Source organism: Leptosomus discolor, chromosome 26 (assembly GCF_034619465.1).
Source record: "Leptosomus discolor isolate bLepDis1 chromosome 26, bLepDis1.hap2, whole genome shotgun sequence".
NCBI classification, from domain to species: Eukaryota; Metazoa; Chordata; class Aves; order Leptosomiformes; family Leptosomidae; genus Leptosomus; species Leptosomus discolor.
The window spans coordinates 2,939,318-2,956,519 of record NC_141416.1 but is presented as its reverse complement, the minus strand read 5'-3'; the positions used below and the strand labels follow the sequence as shown (position 1 = coordinate 2,956,519).

At 52.6% G+C, this 17,202-nt stretch overlaps 1 protein-coding gene across 2 annotated transcripts; it reads left to right on the top strand.

The window, feature by feature from the left end:
- The first annotated feature begins 359 nt into the window (after positions 1-359).
- RIT1 (Ras like without CAAX 1) lies at positions 360-6,392 on the top strand. 2 transcript variants are annotated; one of them, XM_086478528.1, is made up of 7 exons: positions 360-459; positions 977-1,033; positions 1,949-2,022; positions 2,480-2,671; positions 3,714-4,457; positions 5,723-5,787; positions 5,998-6,392. In XM_086478528.1, the coding sequence occupies exons 1-5, from the start codon at positions 360-362 to the stop codon at positions 3,942-3,944; spliced, it is 654 nt and encodes a 217-aa protein (XP_086334654.1). In that variant the 3' UTR covers positions 3,945-4,457; positions 5,723-5,787; positions 5,998-6,392. The 2 variants fall into 2 exon arrangements, with proteins under 2 accessions (XP_086334654.1, XP_086334653.1); XM_086478527.1 differs by having other exon boundaries at positions 5,723-6,392.
- The last annotated feature ends 10,810 nt before the right edge of the window (positions 6,393-17,202 follow it).

Sequence of the window (17,202 nt, the reverse complement as noted above, 5' to 3'; positions counted from 1 at the left end):
GAGCCGTACTTTCCCTATAAATAAACGTGTAAAGATCCCGCCTCTCGCTGCTTTCCGCGGCCGTTGCGCGGCGGGGGCCGCGGCCGGCCCTCGGGCGCGGGACCCGCGGGACGGCGCAGTCCGCACTGCGCCTGCGCTGGCGCCGTCCGGGTGGGGGGCGTGGCCGGGCGGTCGCTGGCGGTGGAGGAGCCGCCGCCATTTTGGTGTCGCTGCCGGGCCCGCGGCGGCGGGCGGACGCGGCGCGGAGCAGCCTGACGGTGAGGAGGCGGCGGGTGGCGGCGGGGCAGGGCCGGGTGCGGGGCTGCCGGTGCTCACGTTCGTTTCTGCTCTGCAGCGGCGGCTTCCTGGGCGCGGAGGAGATGGATTCTGGAGCCCGGCCGGGCGGCGGCGGCGGCGCTGCGGGGCAGTCCCGCGAGTACAAGCTGGTGATGCTGGGCGCCGGCGGCGTCGGCAAGAGCGGTGCGTGCGGGAGCGATGGGCCGCGGGGGCCGGGGGGGCGGGGCGGGCCCGGGAAGCCCTTCCGTCCGGCCGCCGGTTCCCGCTCGGGTGCGCGGCGCGGCCCGCGGGGCTCCGCAGGTCGCGCTGGCGGCCGGAGGGCTGGGCTCGGCGGCTGCGGGGGGACTCGTTTCTTGGGCAAAACTGCCCGATTTGGGCGCTGTTCCCCCGAGGGGTGTCTGGGGAGGGCGGCGTGTCGTCGTCTTCCGCGTTTCGGCCGTGCCCAGCTTTGTCTCTGAAACTCGTACCGGGCTGCTGGCTTGAGGACAAGGCCGTAGCTTCGTTTCTGATCTGTTAAACTTATTTTTGATCCGTTTCTGATCTATTTAATCTGTTTCATCTGCCGTGTTTCTTTCGAGCCTTCTTGCACCGAGCGTGGTTTTATGTTTTAGCTGTTATTGAAATAAGGTGCTGAAGCGTGTTGTGAAGTGGCAGATGTTTACGAGACTTGGACAATTGTGTCTCTGATTTTTGTTTCCAGCCATGACCATGCAGTTCATCAGTCACCGGTTTCCAGAGGATCATGATCCCACGATTGGTAAGAAAAGTCTCTCTTTTCTCTTTGCTGTCCACTCCCTCTCTTAGCAAGTTAAGCTGTTCTGGAGTCCGTTGCTTCAAAGTACTCAATTTAATGAAAGCTATAAATTTGGGTGTAAGTTGAGGACCCAAGTCCCTTAGATTACTCATTTGAAGGTATTAAGAGTTCAAGACTGCTGTGAGGACTGGGATACACATCCTGAGTTTTAGTTTTTAACAGTTTTCCTATGCCATATATTTAGGCCGTGCGCTATCTGTAGGATAGATGAAAGGATGAAAAAGGATGGTGAAAAACTGCTGATTATTAGTTGTCTTTTGAAAAAATCTAGTCTCCATGCTGTAGATGAGCGCTCTGCTATTAATTTTTCAGGCCAGACTGTGCTCTGTGTTTTAGAAGTTGGGAGGGATGAAAGTGCTTAAGAACTTACTATATTGCTGTATAACTTTGGCAGCATCTCTAAGAGAAACCTTAACCAAGTTATACTGGCAAAGGAGGAAAACCAGTCAGCTTCTTGTTGAAAGTGTGGAAGTGCTGACTTAGAGGGGCAGAACATTTATTGCCTTACTTTTAAGAAAACGGCAGTTGGTGGCGGCCAGGCCTCTTGAATCACAGGTATTTTCTGGCTTTGAGGAAAATGTAATGCTCTTGCTCTGTGTTTTTCACCAAATTAATTTATAGGGTGTGGTCACATGTCTGTCAGGAATAGCATGTACAATAGGGTGATTTTAGCACACGGTTGGCAGGATACTGAATCACAGCGGAACAGTTAAAAATTTAAGTCGTTGTTAAATGAAGATCAGACCCATGTTACCAGCTGAGGCGGTTCTGGTGTACCACTCTCTCTGTGACCTGGTGACTGACGAGTATTGCAATTGTGTTCCGATCTCGTGCTTCCGACGTGCCGGGAACTCACAGAGGACGCTTACAAGATCCGGATACGCATTGACGACGAGCCAGCCAACCTGGATATCTTGGACACGGCGGGACAGGTGCGTGAGTAACAGCAAGCGAATTGGGGGGGTGGAGAGACAGGAATCCTGTGAAAGTGCACGTGTCTCTTCCTCCAAATTGTTTTTTGGGCTTCCTTCTTCCAAGCCTCGTGTTGCTGACAGCAGCGTACCGCACTGTCTGTGGTGGGCAGCTCGGACGGTGCTCTGGTTTCACGCGCTGCTTTCTCCGTTGCGCCTTGCTGCTCGTCATCGACAAGCCGTACGTCCTGGCTGATAAATGACACGGTGGTGGGATTTCTCTAGTGTGGGACACTCAGTGTTAATCCCAAACATATGTAGTATCTTGTCCTGTATGTAACAGGAGGAGAAGGTGGCTGAGCAGCTTGTTTGCCGGGTTCTGTGCAGCTGTGTTTGGAATGCACGTTGTGTTTCCCGTTCTGAGCAAGTCAGAAAGTCGTTGTGTTTGTGCAATTGAAATGTAATTGTCTGTTTCTAGGCAGAGTTTACGGCCATGAGAGACCAGTACATGAGGGCTGGCGAGGGATTTATCATCTGTTATTCAATCACAGACCGGCGCAGTTTCCATGAAGTGCGGGAGTTCAAACAGCTCATCTATCGCGTTCGACGCACTGACGACACTCCCGTGGTCCTGGTGGGAAATAAATCCGATCTGACACAGCTACGGCAGGTAAACGGCACAGAAGAGGCCCACGATGACGAGCTATTTCTGTTGTAAAATGCAGTCACACAAGAGGTTGTACTCCCCTTCGTCACGTTTTTGCTACACAGTAAGCTGAACAGTAGAGAAGTGCTTGTTTAACGTGGCACGTGGTGAGGAACCAAGTGCCTGTAGCCGTCACAGAAGTGAAGTCTTCCCAATCGATGCTTTGGGTTCAGCTGCTCTTGGGCTTTTCAGCTTTTTTAATTCCTGAAAGGCAACACTGTTGTAGAGGCTGAGCCTTGCGTGAGCCCCTCGCAGATGCTGGTACAGCTGAGAGTGGGCACGTGGTACCAGAGAACGTGGAAAAGAACAGCTAGAAAGGAAAACTGCTTTCAGCTCAAGAGAACAGCAGCTGCTGCCTGTAGGAGAACAGTCTGAAGCAGAGCTTCACTCAGAGGAAAGATACTTTGGAAAACACATTTCCAGAGGTGCTGTTTGTGTATCTGGAATTAGATTAGCTTTCAGTGTGCGTTGTGGCAGGAAAATGAGGGCGGCTGTGGTGAAACACCCTGCTAGGAGCTGTAAAGCAGAGGAGGGGGAGTGGGTGTTGGTTTTCCATGGCCTCAGCAGGACTGGGGGTTTTGATTTGGTTTGGTTTGGTTTGGGGATTTTTTTTGAAAGGTTTTGCTTGGTTCTGGGAAGTAGTTTAGCAAACATGATCGATTTTGACCAGGAGAAGGAAATACCCTCAGCTTACCAGACTGGCTGAGGCTTGTGTTGGGGCTGAGGACTGCTCACGTTAGGCAACTTGTAGGTTAAGCTCTAAGAAAAGAATATTCTTTGGTGTTTCATGAATGTCCAGAGAGTCTCTTGCAGATGATTGCACTGCTGGAGAAGTGATGAGTGAAAGAGAAACAGGTTTGTAGAGAGACATTTAGAGTTCCGTGGAAACGAGCTGTTCTGGAAGTGGGAGGGTCCGTGCAGTTACTGAGCAAGCAGAACAAGAAATGGTAAAGAAATAAACTGCTGGTTTTGGCTTTCTTGACAAGTGTGAACTTTGTTCTTTCAGGTCTCCAAAGAAGAAGGCTCTGCTCTAGCACGAGAGTTCAACTGCCCTTTTTTTGAGACTTCGGCTGCCTACCGTTACTACATCGACGATGTGTTCCACGCTCTCGTGCGAGAAATCCGCAGGAAAGAAAAAGAAGCGGTGATGGCTATGGAGAAAAAATCCAAACCCAAAAGCAGCGTGTGGAAAAGGCTGAAGTCACCATTCAGAAGGAAGAAGGATTCAGTGACTTGAACGGAGGGAGTTCCTCTGCGCAGTAAAACAAAACCTGGGAACAGCCATTTGTAACCAAAGCGGTTGAGGGACAACGTTCTGACGGCGTGTTTTAAACCTGAGGGGACTTTCACGAGGGAACGCGTCGCTTTTACCAGTTATTTTTGTTTAGAGTGGTATTCCCTTCATTTTGGGTATTTAGCTTAAGACACTGTAACAGTTGTACTTTGGTTTGTTGTCATTTTTTTACTGGATCCAGCAAATGTCACTTGTATGGCACTGGTTGCAGATGCTGGTAGGTTTATGGCCCTGCACTTTTGACTGTTTGTCTTTGGTCACTGCGTACTGGCAGCTGAATTGTGTAAAATATTGCTGAAGTTCTGCCCAACCTAACTTAATGAATTTTTTTTTTCCTAGTTGTTTGCACAAGAAAATTTTGCTGCTCTCCGGAACAGCAGCCCACGTGACGGGAGGCGGCTCGTGCCGAAAAGCCGTTCGCAGCGCGTAGGTCACGCCTGGCGGCCTCAGCCCTGCGTAGGTGTCGTTGAACAGAGCTGTGCCAGTTCTTGTGTTCTCATCAAATAGATGTTTTTTCCAACAAAAGTAACGTGAAATACTTGTACAAGTTCATCTAAATTCTCAGTTAATCAGCAGTGTGGTAGGTGGGATTCTAAACTAGTCGGGAAAAGCAAGTTGTGGTTCCTGTGGCAGCTGTCGCTCGGCAGCGGTGCGTGGATACGGAGCGTTTCCCTGCTGCCCGTCGCGTTTACGGGGCTGCCGTGGCCTCTGTCGCGTCACGATGCTGTAGAAACCACAGCTTTGGGTTTTCTGACCTGCTTGTTGGAAATCTGAGCGTGAGGGTGCGCTGGCTTATTTATTTCCCTTTGGGGTTATGTTCTGGTCTTAAAGGAGCCGGTAGCTTTGTTGAGTAGAAGTTCTGACATAGTCATTTCAAGTTGTTCTGTGGTAACTGCTCTGTAGAGCAGGTGGCTAGTACCGAGGTATCCGGGCCCGGGGTGAACATCCCGAAGGCTGGTGAGATTCCTCCAGGGCGGTCCTAGAGGTGGAGCCGCCGGCGCAGCGGGAGGAAGCGATGAGCTGGGCACAGCGGCAGCCCCGGCAGCCCCTCGCCTCCTCGGGCAGGGCCGGTCCCGGTTTCCTCGCGCTCGTACGGACCGATTTGGCTGAGGCAGCGCTTTGAGGCAGAGCCTCCGTACCCAGGGCCCGCTCTGCTTTCGAGCCGGCGTACCTGTGCATTGGTGAGAGAATTTAATCAGGCACAGAGAGTGGTGTCTGGTGTTCCTCTTGGGTTTGTTCTTTATTGACAGAACAAACCACAGTCAGGTGACTCGGGCATGGCTAAAACAAGTTTCTCGGAGAACGAAGTGCCTGGAATCTTCCAGTTTAAGAGTGAAAGAGCTCGGTAGGCTGGGTGCAGCGTAGCTTCTGTTCTTGTTGGGTCACGTGTGGCAACTGTTAAATCTTCCTGATCAAAACCCCGATCTGTGATGTCAGTCGTAGCGTGCTGCGTGTGATGGCACAGACAAAACTGAGAATTGGTCTGTAAAAGGATTGGTACAAGAAGCAAGGACAACAAAGATATAAACGTAACCTTTTCTTCTTGCTAAGCTCCTTATTGCTTAAGATACAACTGGAAGTTCTGTGCCCATTGGTTTTAAGAGTATTCTCTTGGTGTAAGATTTTAAAAAACTTACAACGAGAAATGTGGAAGGGATTCTGGTTTTTTATTTTGTTGAGCTAAAGATCTAAATTGGTTTCCGTTTCTCACTTCTTCCCAGTGCTCCAGCGTTAACCCTGGGGTAATGACACGAGTGTCCTTTGAAGAACGGTCAGAATTAACTCGGTGAGCAGTTGTGTGCATCTTTTCCGTAGCTGCTTGGTTTAGGACCGAAAGCCCTCCTAATCATTCGTTGCTGGATTAAATGCTGTCTGTAACTCCAATAAAAATCCTGGGCAAACCATCTAGCGGGAAATTTGAGGAGGAGGAAGGGGCAGCGGCTGAGAGTTGCTCTAAAAGCAGTTGCTGGTTCTGCCATCGTAAAAATTATTCCAGACCAGCCTCGTGGAGATGCTGCACAGGGGCCGGCTGGTGATTGCAAGGTTTCCTCGTGCTTGTCCTTGATACAGTGGGTTGACTTAAGATATCAGTCAGCTCCCTACAGTCAGAGTTTTCAGGTAACGCGTAGAGGTGACCTGTCAGCAGGACGGAACGCTGTATGGGGCTGTTCTCACCTGTCAGTGGTGTCTGTGCCTTACATGATGCCTTCAATGCAATTTAAGTGTTTACTAATGCCTTTGGTGAGCCTGTTGCTTATAGAATTACTACATCAGAACAGCAGCAAGCACTTTTTTTACACAGTGTTATTCAAAAAGAGTTTTATTTTTGTCATGTATGGATTTGTACACAGAATTGTTTTATTTGACACAATATATAATTTTTAATACAAACATTTGCATTTGATGCTTCAATCTGTGGTGTTCAGCGTGACGGGTGGAAGGCTGCTCAGCCGGAGAGCGCTGAAGAAGGAATGCTCATGGTGTGTTTGTAAATTATTTTGGGAAATGCTTATCTGGCTCGGCAGAAAAGGAGCCGGTGGTTACGTTTCAGCGGTGCAAAGCCTGAAAGTTCTGTGCTGGGCATCTGGCGCCAGATCGTTCACGTGTGGGCTGGAGCTTTGGCCGCCGCTCTGCGCCACGCGCCGCCCGAGGCGTGTTGGCCTCCCGCGCTGGAGGTGCGAGCGGGGCAGCAGCAGCTGCCCGAGGGAAGTGTCTTAAATCTTTGCCGAGAGACTTGAGTATCGGGGCCCCGGCCGGTGTTCCCTCGGCATTTGCTGCTGCCGCGGTTTCTCTGTGCGTCGGTTGGTTTGTGTTTTGTTGTTCTGTACTCGTAGAAGGCAGCTGGGTTTGGCCTCCTTCGGGGCGTCGGTGCGGTGGTTGTTCCTCCCCTTCAGGGGTTCCCGCTGCAGCCCAACGTGCGACAGAGCCCCCGCGCTGTGACCGAGGGACGGCTGCTGCGGTCGCTTGCCTTGGGTCAGAGAAGGTCCCTTCTCGCGGGGCTGTGACCAGCGAGCCCGCGGTAGCGGCGCAGGGCGCGTTGGTGTCGGCACACGGCGGCCGGGTCTCCTCGTGCGACCTCCCCAACTGCCAGTTCTTGTAGCCGTGTCTTGTCAGAACCGTCTCGTTTGTTCACGGCACGAACTCGGGTGCGAGTTGTTCTGGTCTGGAGAGACAGGCTTAATCTGGGGGGGTTGTGGCAAGAAGGTCCCTAATGGGGTTAATCTGAGGGGGGTTGTAGCAAGAAGGTCCCTAATGGGGTTAATCTGGGGGGGTTGTGGCGAGAAGGTCCCTAATGGGGTTAATCTGGGGGGGTGGTGGCAAGAAGGTCCCTAATGGGGTTAATCTGGGGGGGTTGTGGCGAGAAGGTCCCTAATGGGGTTAATCTGAGGGGGTTGTGGCGAGAAGGTCCCTAATGGGGTTAATCTGAGGGGGTTGTGGCGAGAAGGTCCCTAATGGGGTTAATCTGAGGGGGTTGTGGCAAGAAGGTCCCTAATGGGGTTAATCTGAGGGGGTTGTGGCGAGAAGGTCCCTAATGGGGTTAATCTGGGGGGGTTGTGGCGAGAAGGTCCCTAATGGGGTTAATCTGGGGGGGGTGGTGGCGAGAAGGTCCCTAATGGGGTTAATCTGAGGGGGTGGTAGCAAGAAGGTCCCTAATGGGGTTAATCTGAGGGGGTGGTGGCAAGAAGGTCCCTAATGGGGTTAATCTGGGGGGGTGGTGGCAAGAAGGTCCCTAATGGGGTTAATCTGGGGGGGTGGTGGCGAGAAGGCCCCTAATGTGGTTAATCTGGGGGGGTTGTGGCGAGAAGGTCCCTAATGGGGTTAATCTGAGGGGGTTGTGGCGAGAAGGTCCCTAATGGGGTTAATCTGAGGGGGTTGTGGCGAGAAGGTCCCTAATGGGGTTAATCTGGGGGGGTTGTGGCGAGAAGGTCCCTAATGGGGTTAATCTGGGGGGGGTGGTGGCAAGAAGGTCCCTAATGGGGTTAATCTGAGGGGGGTTGTGGCAAGAAGGTCCCTAAGGGGGTTAATCGGGGGGGGTTGCGGCAAGAAGGTCCCTAAGGGGGTTAATCGGGGGGGGTTGTGGCAAGAAGGTCCCTAAGGGGGTTAATCTGGGGGGGTGGTGGCAAGAAGGTCCCTAATGGGGTTAATCTGAGGGGGGTTGTGGCAAGAAGGTCCCTAATGGGGTTAATCTGAGGGGGGTTGTGGCAAGAAGGTCCCTAATGGGGTTAATCTGGGGGGTTGGTGGCAAGAAGGTCCCTAAGGGGGTTAATCTGGGGGGGTGGTGGCAAGAAGGTCCCTAATGGGGTTAATCTGAGGGGGGTTGTGGCAAGAAGGTCCCTAATGGGGTTAATCTGAGGGGGGTTGTGGCAAGAAGGTCCCTAATGGGGTTAATCTGGGGGGTTGGTGGCAAGAAGGTCCCTAAGGGGGTTAATCTGGGGGGGTGGTGGCAAGAAGGTCCCTAATGGGGTTAATCTGAGGGGGTGGTGGCAAGAAGGTCCCTAATGGGGTTAATCTGAGGGGGGTTGTGGCAAGAAGGTCCCTAAGGGGGTTTCCAGCTACCTCTGTTTTGCTGCCTAAACTGCCGAGTCAGGTAAATCTTGCCCCGGTGACAGCCTGATACCTGTAACTGTCCCCCGCTGCTGCTCTCCTGAGAAAGCCCTTTGGGCTGTAATTTTGCACTAAAAGCAAAATCCCTGGAATATTCGCTCTCCCGTGGGCGTGTTCAACGCCAGGTCCAGTTGACAGCTGTGAAGCCCAGCGGTGGCGTGCAGATGGTGTCATGGTTCTTCCTTCGTTACCCTTCACTTCACAGACAATCTGTCCGTCACCACCGAGCTGATGAGGAGGAGTGAGCGTACAACACGCTCTGGAAGCTGCGCTTTACCCAAGGAGCCTTGAAAAACTGGAAATTAGTGAAAACTTGGTCGGCGGGCAAGGTGTACGTCAACTGACTTCAGGATCTGTTCTTAGTAGTAGTTAAGTAACGCACTAGCGGTGGCTTTGAGAGTGTTGTTTTCTCCCTGTGAGCGTTTTCAGGCAGCCATTTAATCGTAAAGCTCCTTCCTGAGCTGCCCAGGGACCGCCCCAGGTCTTGTGTAGCTTCTCCTACCTCGGAAGCCACGGCCCGTCACGGCTCGCTCCGTTCCGCAGGCTGGTTAGGAAGATACTGAGCAGCGCTGGCTCTTGCTGCGCGCTCCGAGGGCTTCCCCCGGTGTCGCCTTCCTCGTGCCCCTCGCGGCGTTTGTCCTTTGTCAGAGGGGACGACGTTCCCTTGCGTTTCAGGACAGCTTTGCTTAAGAGTCGCAGGGGAGATGCAACACGCCCAAACCCCACGGTTCACCAGCCGCTTCACCCCCACGTGCTTAATCCGTCGGCACACACAGGATTGGAACTACCTTTTTCCGATGCTGTGCTGGCCTCGATGGTGCTGTTCCTCACGGGATTCACGATGGCTTGGGCTGGTTTGCCCAAAGGCGGCGCGTTAAAGCGCGTTCAGCGGCAGGCAGCCGTTCCTCAGTAACTCATAAATCCAGGAAACAGAGCTTAGAGGAAGGAAAAGGCTGTTCTTGCATCTGTTTTTGGCTACGTGGCTTTCAAACGTAGACCGAAACAGGTTACTTCGAGGATGTTCGTACTAGAAATTCCTGAGTACGTAGGTACCATGGTAAGACCTAGAGACATGAGGGCAAAACCTCTAATTACCTTCTTCGGTGACTAAGAGCTTAGTCCGTAGGCTTCTCCCAGAGATTCAGAAGGTGTTTCTTCTGTTCCAGTGGTGACCCCGTTCTTAAAAAGCATGAACAGGTCTGTGGAATGAAGAATTCCCACGACTGCATCCCTACAGCTCTTTCTGCCCCGTGACAAAGGGCCGTCTGCCCGTCACCTGGGTGGTTGCAGGAGGGGGGTTATGCAGAAGCTTGCCTTAACGGAGGCTTTAAGTGAAGACGACCTTATGGATCAAAGCAGCGGGTGCTGTTGCACACGGGTTGCCTGGATCTCGGCGTTCACACGGGTGCCAGATGTTAGGGAGGAGAGAGCTTTTCGGCCTCTCATCTCGCCAAGGCCAGGCTCAAAGGTGATTAAGCTTGTAATTACCCAGATCTGCCCACAAACAGTGTGTCCTTACCCAGGAACGTAGAAATCTTGGGTAAGAAGGGTCTAATGCTTGTGTAGTTGAGCAAATTTTGCTATTTACCAGCCGCTTCGAGCGTCCTAAGAAAATCTTTCGTGTATTCTGTGGTGCTGATACAGATTTACTTCGTGTGCCTGTATTACAGGAACGCAGAACTCTAACGCCTCTGTGCTGTTAACAAAGGTCAGGCTTTTGCTGAGATAAGAAGAAGTTGTTTACAAAAGTGCAAAAATGGTAAAATTGAAGATACCTGGAGGTTAATTCCGTGTAACTGAGAACTGAAAAAAAAAAAACCCACCTGCCAAAATTCCCGCTGAATTAAAGCAGCGGCGCTCGTGTCGCAAAGCTGGGGGAGCGAAACGAAAGACTGCACAGGAGCCGTGTGATGGAGCGGGGACCTGGGTGACAGGCGGGCTGCCGACGGGCTGTTCCACACCCGCCTAAATCTGGTGGCAAGTGAGGCAGCCTTGAGCCTCGGGCCTGGAGCCGCGCGCTCCCGAGCTGCCCTTGGCTCCCCAGCGCAAACCAGCCGCGGGGACGTGTCACTTGGCACGGGCCGAGGTCGTCTCTTTGGTGAGTCCGCGCGTTCCCTTGACGGAAGGTGCACGAAAAGCATCCAACTGACTTCAGGCTCTGACAGCTGAACCGCTAGATGGGCTGGTGTAGGAGAGCAGCGTTGTCTCCACCTTGTCCCCAGGGATATGGACAATAAGGTACCCCGACAGTGAGGCCGACATCTTGACAGGCGTCTGCAGCGGCCTGAGGCGCAGTTGCTGATCCCGGGAATGGAATGTGGTACGAACACCCCGGGAGGGAGAGCTGCATGGTACGAAGGGTGCTGTGCCGTTCTGCGGTGCCGGGGACGAGCCTGAGAACCGTTATCCAGAAGGATCGATCAGCATCGATGGAGCCAAGAAGAGGCTGAGATACAGAGGAGGAGCAAGGGGTGCTGCTGGGCATGAAAAGGGGCTCCTCAGCACCCGAACTTTGGGAACTTCCCCCACCAAGGGTCACGACGATCGACGATCGTTAGGACCGGCGGGAAACTGCCTGGACCTGGGGCCATCGGGACGCCTTGGCCCCGTGGTGGCAGCTGTCGATCTCTGTCCTCTTTTCACTTTATTTCTCCTTTCCTTTCACCCTCTTTCCCCATCGCACGCCGCTTTATGGGCAAACAATAAAGTTTCACTGTTTGATTGCAGCAAACCCCTTTGGCGTGGTCGCCTTAATTTTGCACTTTGAGATCACAGCGAACGAACCACCACGAGGCCACCGAGTGGACCGTGACCCCTGGGGCGGGCGAGCTCCTCGTCGCTAACTGGGGTGGAAAGGGTCACTCTGACAAATGCTTTCTTTACTGATCATCAGCTTTAGATCCTGCCTGTAGTTTGAACGCTGTACAAAGAAATAAACCCCAGAAATGCAGGAAAACCTCCTCTGAAAACCTTACCAAACCTCAGTATTGAGAAACATCGCCTCAGGAGGACCAAGAAACGACGAAAAGGAAAAAAGAAAGCTGGTGACGTGACCTGGAGAAGCGTTTGCACCACCACGGCCTCGCTAATACACGAGAACCCGTAAAACCAATATTGCCATGAGGTCTCAAAGGACACGTGGATGAATTTGCTTTAAGCTTTTTATCTGTTTCCATTGGGGTTTGAGCTTTTTTGTTTGTTTTTGTTTGTTTTCCTCTTCTGTACTACAAACAACAGAGTGCGGCGCTTTGGCAGGGTAAGAGGAGGTGCAATAGTTCTCTAGAGTCATCGTGTGACCATGATGTTGGAGTTACTTGGAAATACAGATCTTCTCCGAGGAGAATATTGGTAGTAAGAAAACCCAACGTTCTACAGGTTGGTGGTGGCCAACGTGCTGGTTCAGCCTGCCGGCCCCCAGTGTAACCAGGTGATGCTCCATACAGGCTTACGACTGGATTTTTCTGTCTGGGCTGTGCAGCTCTTGTGCAAGGGCATCTTCCCTACCTGATCCTTTTATACTCCCCCCCTCCCCCTCATTCCCAAACTTTTTTTTTTTTCCCCACCAGACCTGTTACTGCTCTGTTATCGTAAGGAAAAAAAATAATGACTTGAGAGCATCAGCTCAGGCTTTGTGCCGTAATGGGTGGTAACACCTTGGTTTTCCTCCTGTCTTACACTCCTGGTGTTCCTTCCAGAGACCTAAACGTGGATCCTAAGGTACAATGTACATATTTCTGTGAATTATAAGAAGACTTTGGTACGTAGATCTTGGTGTTTTAACAGTGTAATACTGTTGAGACCCTTGGCATTCACTAAAGTTTGCTTTGGTGAACTCCTGATCGTCTTGTCACGTCCGTTGGCAGGAAGGAATCAGACCAGCTTTTACATTTTGGCTTTCCAGATGTAACCCAAGTTGGCATTTTTATGTCTATGTATCAGCGTTCTGCTCGGGGCCAAGAATCGGGGGGGTGAGCTCCCCGTGATAAGCTGCATTGCTGGTCTACGTTTTCTAAAAGTCAAGGTTGTATAAACTGAATCTTCCCCAAATAATTGCGTGTGGGTTTTATTGTTTCCTGGACGCAGATGGGTCCAGCCCTTCCCTGGTCCCAGCCGGAATTCGCGTGCCCTGAGTACGTTGTGACTTAGGCCGTGCCTTACCCTTCCCAGCCCACACAAGCTCAGCCTTCCTCTGCCTCCCTACGGCTTCCCTTCGGCAGCGTGGGGAGAGGTAACCTGCTCCCCAGGCTCTCATTTGTTTTGGATACGCTGCTGATACCTTTTTCCCCCCCCAGCAGCCGGCTGCTTTTCTTCAGTGCTAACGGGATGTCCCTGGGAGGCTGCTGAGGCCTCTGGGGTGACTGACTTCAGGACCAGGTGAATTAACGTGCCGAAACCGTGATGCAACAGGTTCTGCATTGATGCAAAGTCTAAAAACTGTCCGTACGGGCCCTTCTGTGTTGGGCAGAAGGGTAGAACTGCTGTAGTAGGGGTGGAGGGGAGGGTTGTTTTCGGGTTTTTCTGGGTTTGGCTTTTTGGTTTTTTTTTTTTTTCCTTTTTCTTGGCATTGCCTTTTCTGCCACTTCCTTGTGTTCTGCTTACTTCTGGGTGTGTTTTTCCTTTCCCGTTTGGCCCAACAGAGAAAGCGTCTCCCCAAGAATCGGGCGCTTTCCGTAGCGCGGAGGTGAAACCAGGAGTTCGGATACAGCACACGGACGTGCCAGCAGGTGCCGCGTTACAGACCTGCCGTGTGGCTCTGGTGCTGTAGGCTCCGAGAGGCTCTAGCTTGGCTTTAAATAGTTACTGGAGAAAACTCGTCAAGTTTCGACGATAACGGTGTTAGCGGCGGGGCCCCGTGATCCGCCCGAAGTGGTGGAACGGCTCGTAGGACGCTCGAGGTTCAGCTGTTGCGCTGGAATGGGGGTGACAGAAGGGCGCTCTGACGTCTCTCGGAGGGACCCCTCCGGTGGCAGCTTGAGAGGGAATCAGTGCGATCCCACGTACGTGGGGCTCGGAAAGGAGACGGAGCTATTCCTGACTCTGCCAGCTCAAAGGAAACGCCGAAAGAGCCCTGACCCGGCGCCTGCCATCACCAGTGAATCGCATTGCCCTGGCAACACGCCTCCTCCTGCGGGGAATTAGGTGAGGCAGAAGCTGTCGGAGGAGGAGACACCCGACTGTGCTGAAAGCACCACAAAATCCTGCTTGGTTGAACGGCACCAGCAGCCGGACGCGAGGAAGGTGGGAAGGGAGTGGGAGCTGAGCTTCCATGCTCTCCGCAGAACCCTTTCTCTTTTCACGGTTTGTCAAACCCATTCTGTTTGCTTTTTTTTTTCCTTTTTCTCATGTAAATTCTTTTGTTTCTGTTTCAGCTGAATGGTGTCCCCTGAAACGGGACGTTTGTTCCAGGCGTGCAGCGTTAGATGCAGAAGCCAAGCAGAGAAGGATGAAGAGAAATTCCCTTTCACATCTTGCACCGTAAGTAGAAAATAGTCAGTGACCGGGCGCTTTGGCTGAGCACTTTTAGCCAACTGCTCTGGTAACTGCGGTTATTGCCATGATAAATAACTGAAGGTGGTTAAACACCGCGATCGGTCGCAGTGCAGAGAACACCACAACTGATGGTAAGTGCAGGTGTTCAACAAACCACCGTGTCTTGAGTCTCTGGGCATTGAATTTGAGTGCGTGCACAAGCCTTGTGGGCCACTACCTGCGTAATCTCGGTGGCTTCTAGTGGTTTAGTGTGTTCAGCACCTTGCCGGAGCGCTCCTGTTGAGCGGTGTGGTGGAGCTGAATCCCCAGAGCAGGAGTCGGGTCCAGCTAATGAAACTTCTTGAGCGGTTCAGTCGCTCCTTCCTCAGTGTTGCTAAACCAGCTGAGAACGAGCCTGGTGCAGGGAACGGCGTATGTTGCAGTTTGATCGTTTCCATCTTTGTCCCGGAGTAAATCACAGAATCACAGAATGTCAAGGGTTGGAAGGAACCTCTGGAGATCACTCAGTCCAACCCCCTGCCAGAGCAGGGTCCCCCACAGCAGGTCACCCAGGACAGCGTCCAGGCGGGGTTTGAGTATCTCCAGGCAAGGAGACTCCACACCCCCCCTGGGCAGCCTGTCCCAGGGCTCTGCCACCCTCAGAGCAGAGAAGTTTTTCCTCATGTTGAGGCAGAACTTCCCGTGCTCCAGTTTGTGCCCGTTGTCCCCTGTCCTGTCACTGGGCACCACCAAGAAGAGCCTGGCCCCATCCTCGGGACACCCACCCTTCAGATACTGATGAGTGTTGATCAGGTCCCCTCTCGGTCTTCTCTTCTCCAGGCTAAAGAGCCCCAGGACTCTCAGCCTTTCATCATGAGGGAGATGTTCCACCCCCTCCATCACCTTTGTGGCTCTGTGCTGGGCTCTTCCCAGCAGTTCCCCGTCCTTCTTGAACGGAGGGGCCCAGACCTGGACACACTATTCCAGATGGGGTCTCACCAGGGCAGAGCAGAGGGGGAGGAGAACCTCTCTCGACCTACTGACCACCCCCCTTCTAATCCACCCCAGGATGCCACTGGCCTTTTTGGCCACCAGGGCACATTGCTGGCTCATGGTCATCCTGCTGCCCACCAGGACCCGCAGGTCCCTTTCCCCAACTCTCCAACAGCTCTGTCCCCAGTCTGTACTGGGACATGGGGATGTACTTTCCCAGATGCGAGACTCGACACTTGCCCTGGTTGTAGCTCATTGAGTTTCTCCCTGCCCAGCTCCACCTGTCCGCGTCTCCCTGGTGGAGAGAGTCAGTTTTGAGCGTGAACTGTGGCATGTTTGGGTCAGAGCAGGGCGGCCCAGCACCCCAGAGCACACCCCCGCTCGGTGTGGAAGGCAGGAAGCTTGTGGTGGCCTCACCTCTGGCGCAGAACCGTGCGCAAGGAGCTGCAGCACCGGCCGCGGTCCTTTTTCTGGGCCATGAGGCAACGGAAAGTTTGGGCTGGAACTGTCCGGTCCCTTGGAAGTGAGACCTGAGGCCCGTTTTAAGTGTTGCGACACCTAAAGCACCGCTGGAGGCTGGGCCTGTGCTGCGTGGGAAGCTGCCCGGGAGGGAAGTCCGGCATTGCCGTGTGCCTGGAGCCCGGGGTTGCTGGGGAACCGCGGCGCCGCGCTGCGCTCGCGGGGTTTGCGAAAGCCGGGGCTTTGGGCCCAGCAGGGCTCTCTGTGCAGCGGCGGGGGCTGCAGGAACCCGAGGGGCAGCAGCTGGAGCCCTGCGCGTCAGGAGAGGCTGCTGCATCGGGCAGAGAGCGAGGGGGACAAGCGTTCCCTGAGAATTCAGATTCGCCCAGGAATCCAGGAATCCCTCTGAATTACTCATGTTAGAGTCAAGTTGCTTCTTTTTCTGCCCATCTAATTTCCTCTTTTTTCCCTTAGATTCGACTTAGCTAATGAAGTCATGCCAAATTACACTGCTGTGTGGATTACGAGAGGTTTTTGTAGGTGCCAACGCTGAAGTAACAGCGTTGGACTCCGTTTGCCGGGATCCTGTTACGTTCCTCCGTTCCTTTGAGATGTATTTTGTGGGGGCTTCCCCTGTGGCTTGTCGTAGCAGAAACCTGTGGGTCTTTTTAGAAACAAATCCTCAAAGTATTCAGCGTAGTCATGTGTGTGTTGCCTACAGTCAAACACGGCACAGCCAGAGGCTAAAGTGATTTAGTTTTTATTTGCACGCTCAATGTGCGTTAACGAATCCAACATACAAGGTAGCATTACATAATGTAGATTAGCTTATAGCATTATGCAGTTTCACACATGTTGAGTTAGGTTTTTTTGTGGTTTTTTTTTTATTTTTTTCCTTTTTTTCACACAAAGTTTTAACTGTCCAAGTTAATTTTACAATAGAAGACACAAGGTAAAGAATAACCACACCTGGGAGATTTTACAGTGAGTCCGCTGTCACTTACGGTCTATTTTACGTCTTAAAAAATATATATCTGCACATCTTCAGTTTCCTATTATTCCAGAAGAGTGTTGGAGCTACTCCTACCTGCCCGGTAGCCTAAGTCTATTTACCCTGAGCATGTTCCCTTGACAAGAAGTTCATCTTTCCTTTGCAACTAAAGGAATCTTGAGGAGATCATCTAGGCTTAAGCATGCTTTTCACACCAAAGGGAAAAACGGGACCGTTGTGGTGGGTGTTGGGACGCCCTATTCAGGGGGTGGCGCGGTGCTGGAAAGCACGTTGCGAGGAAAAGTCGTGACAGTCGCTGAACTTCAGCAACGCAATTGCTTAGTGCAAAAACTAGGACTGAAAGAGGTGGACACCAATTTCCAAGGGAGAACTCGTTCTCTGGCTTGCGGCTCTGAGCCCCTAATGGAGCACGAGCTAGGAAGAGTGTGAGACAAAGATAAAATCTACTGTAACCTCAGGCAGAAATCCTCACGAGCAGGACTGGTAACGCACAACCGAAGTCCCCACTTCTGGCTGCCCCGCGAGGCTGAGAAAGAGCGAGCTCCAGCCTCTGCGCGACTTCTGTTGCTCAAAAGCCACTGCCTGGAAGGAAGTTCCAGTGAGTGACCAGCTCGGAGCGCGAAAACTCGGCTTTCCAAAAATAATTCCTTAGGCAGAGGTGCC

What these genes read in the sequence shown, in the direction of transcription:
- RIT1 (XM_086478528.1), top strand. Translation starts at nt 360, where the DNA reads ATGGATTCTGGAGCCCGGCCGGGCGGCGGCGGCGGCGCTGCGGGGCAG. An exon ending in TCTTGGACACGGCGGGACAG is followed by an intron (nt 2,023 to 2,479) that starts GTGCGTGAGTAA and finishes GTCTGTTTCTAG; the next exon opens with GCAGAGTTTACGGCCATGAG. An exon ending in ATCTGACACAGCTACGGCAG is followed by an intron (nt 2,672 to 3,713) that starts GTAAACGGCACA and finishes TTGTTCTTTCAG; the next exon opens with GTCTCCAAAGAAGAAGGCTC.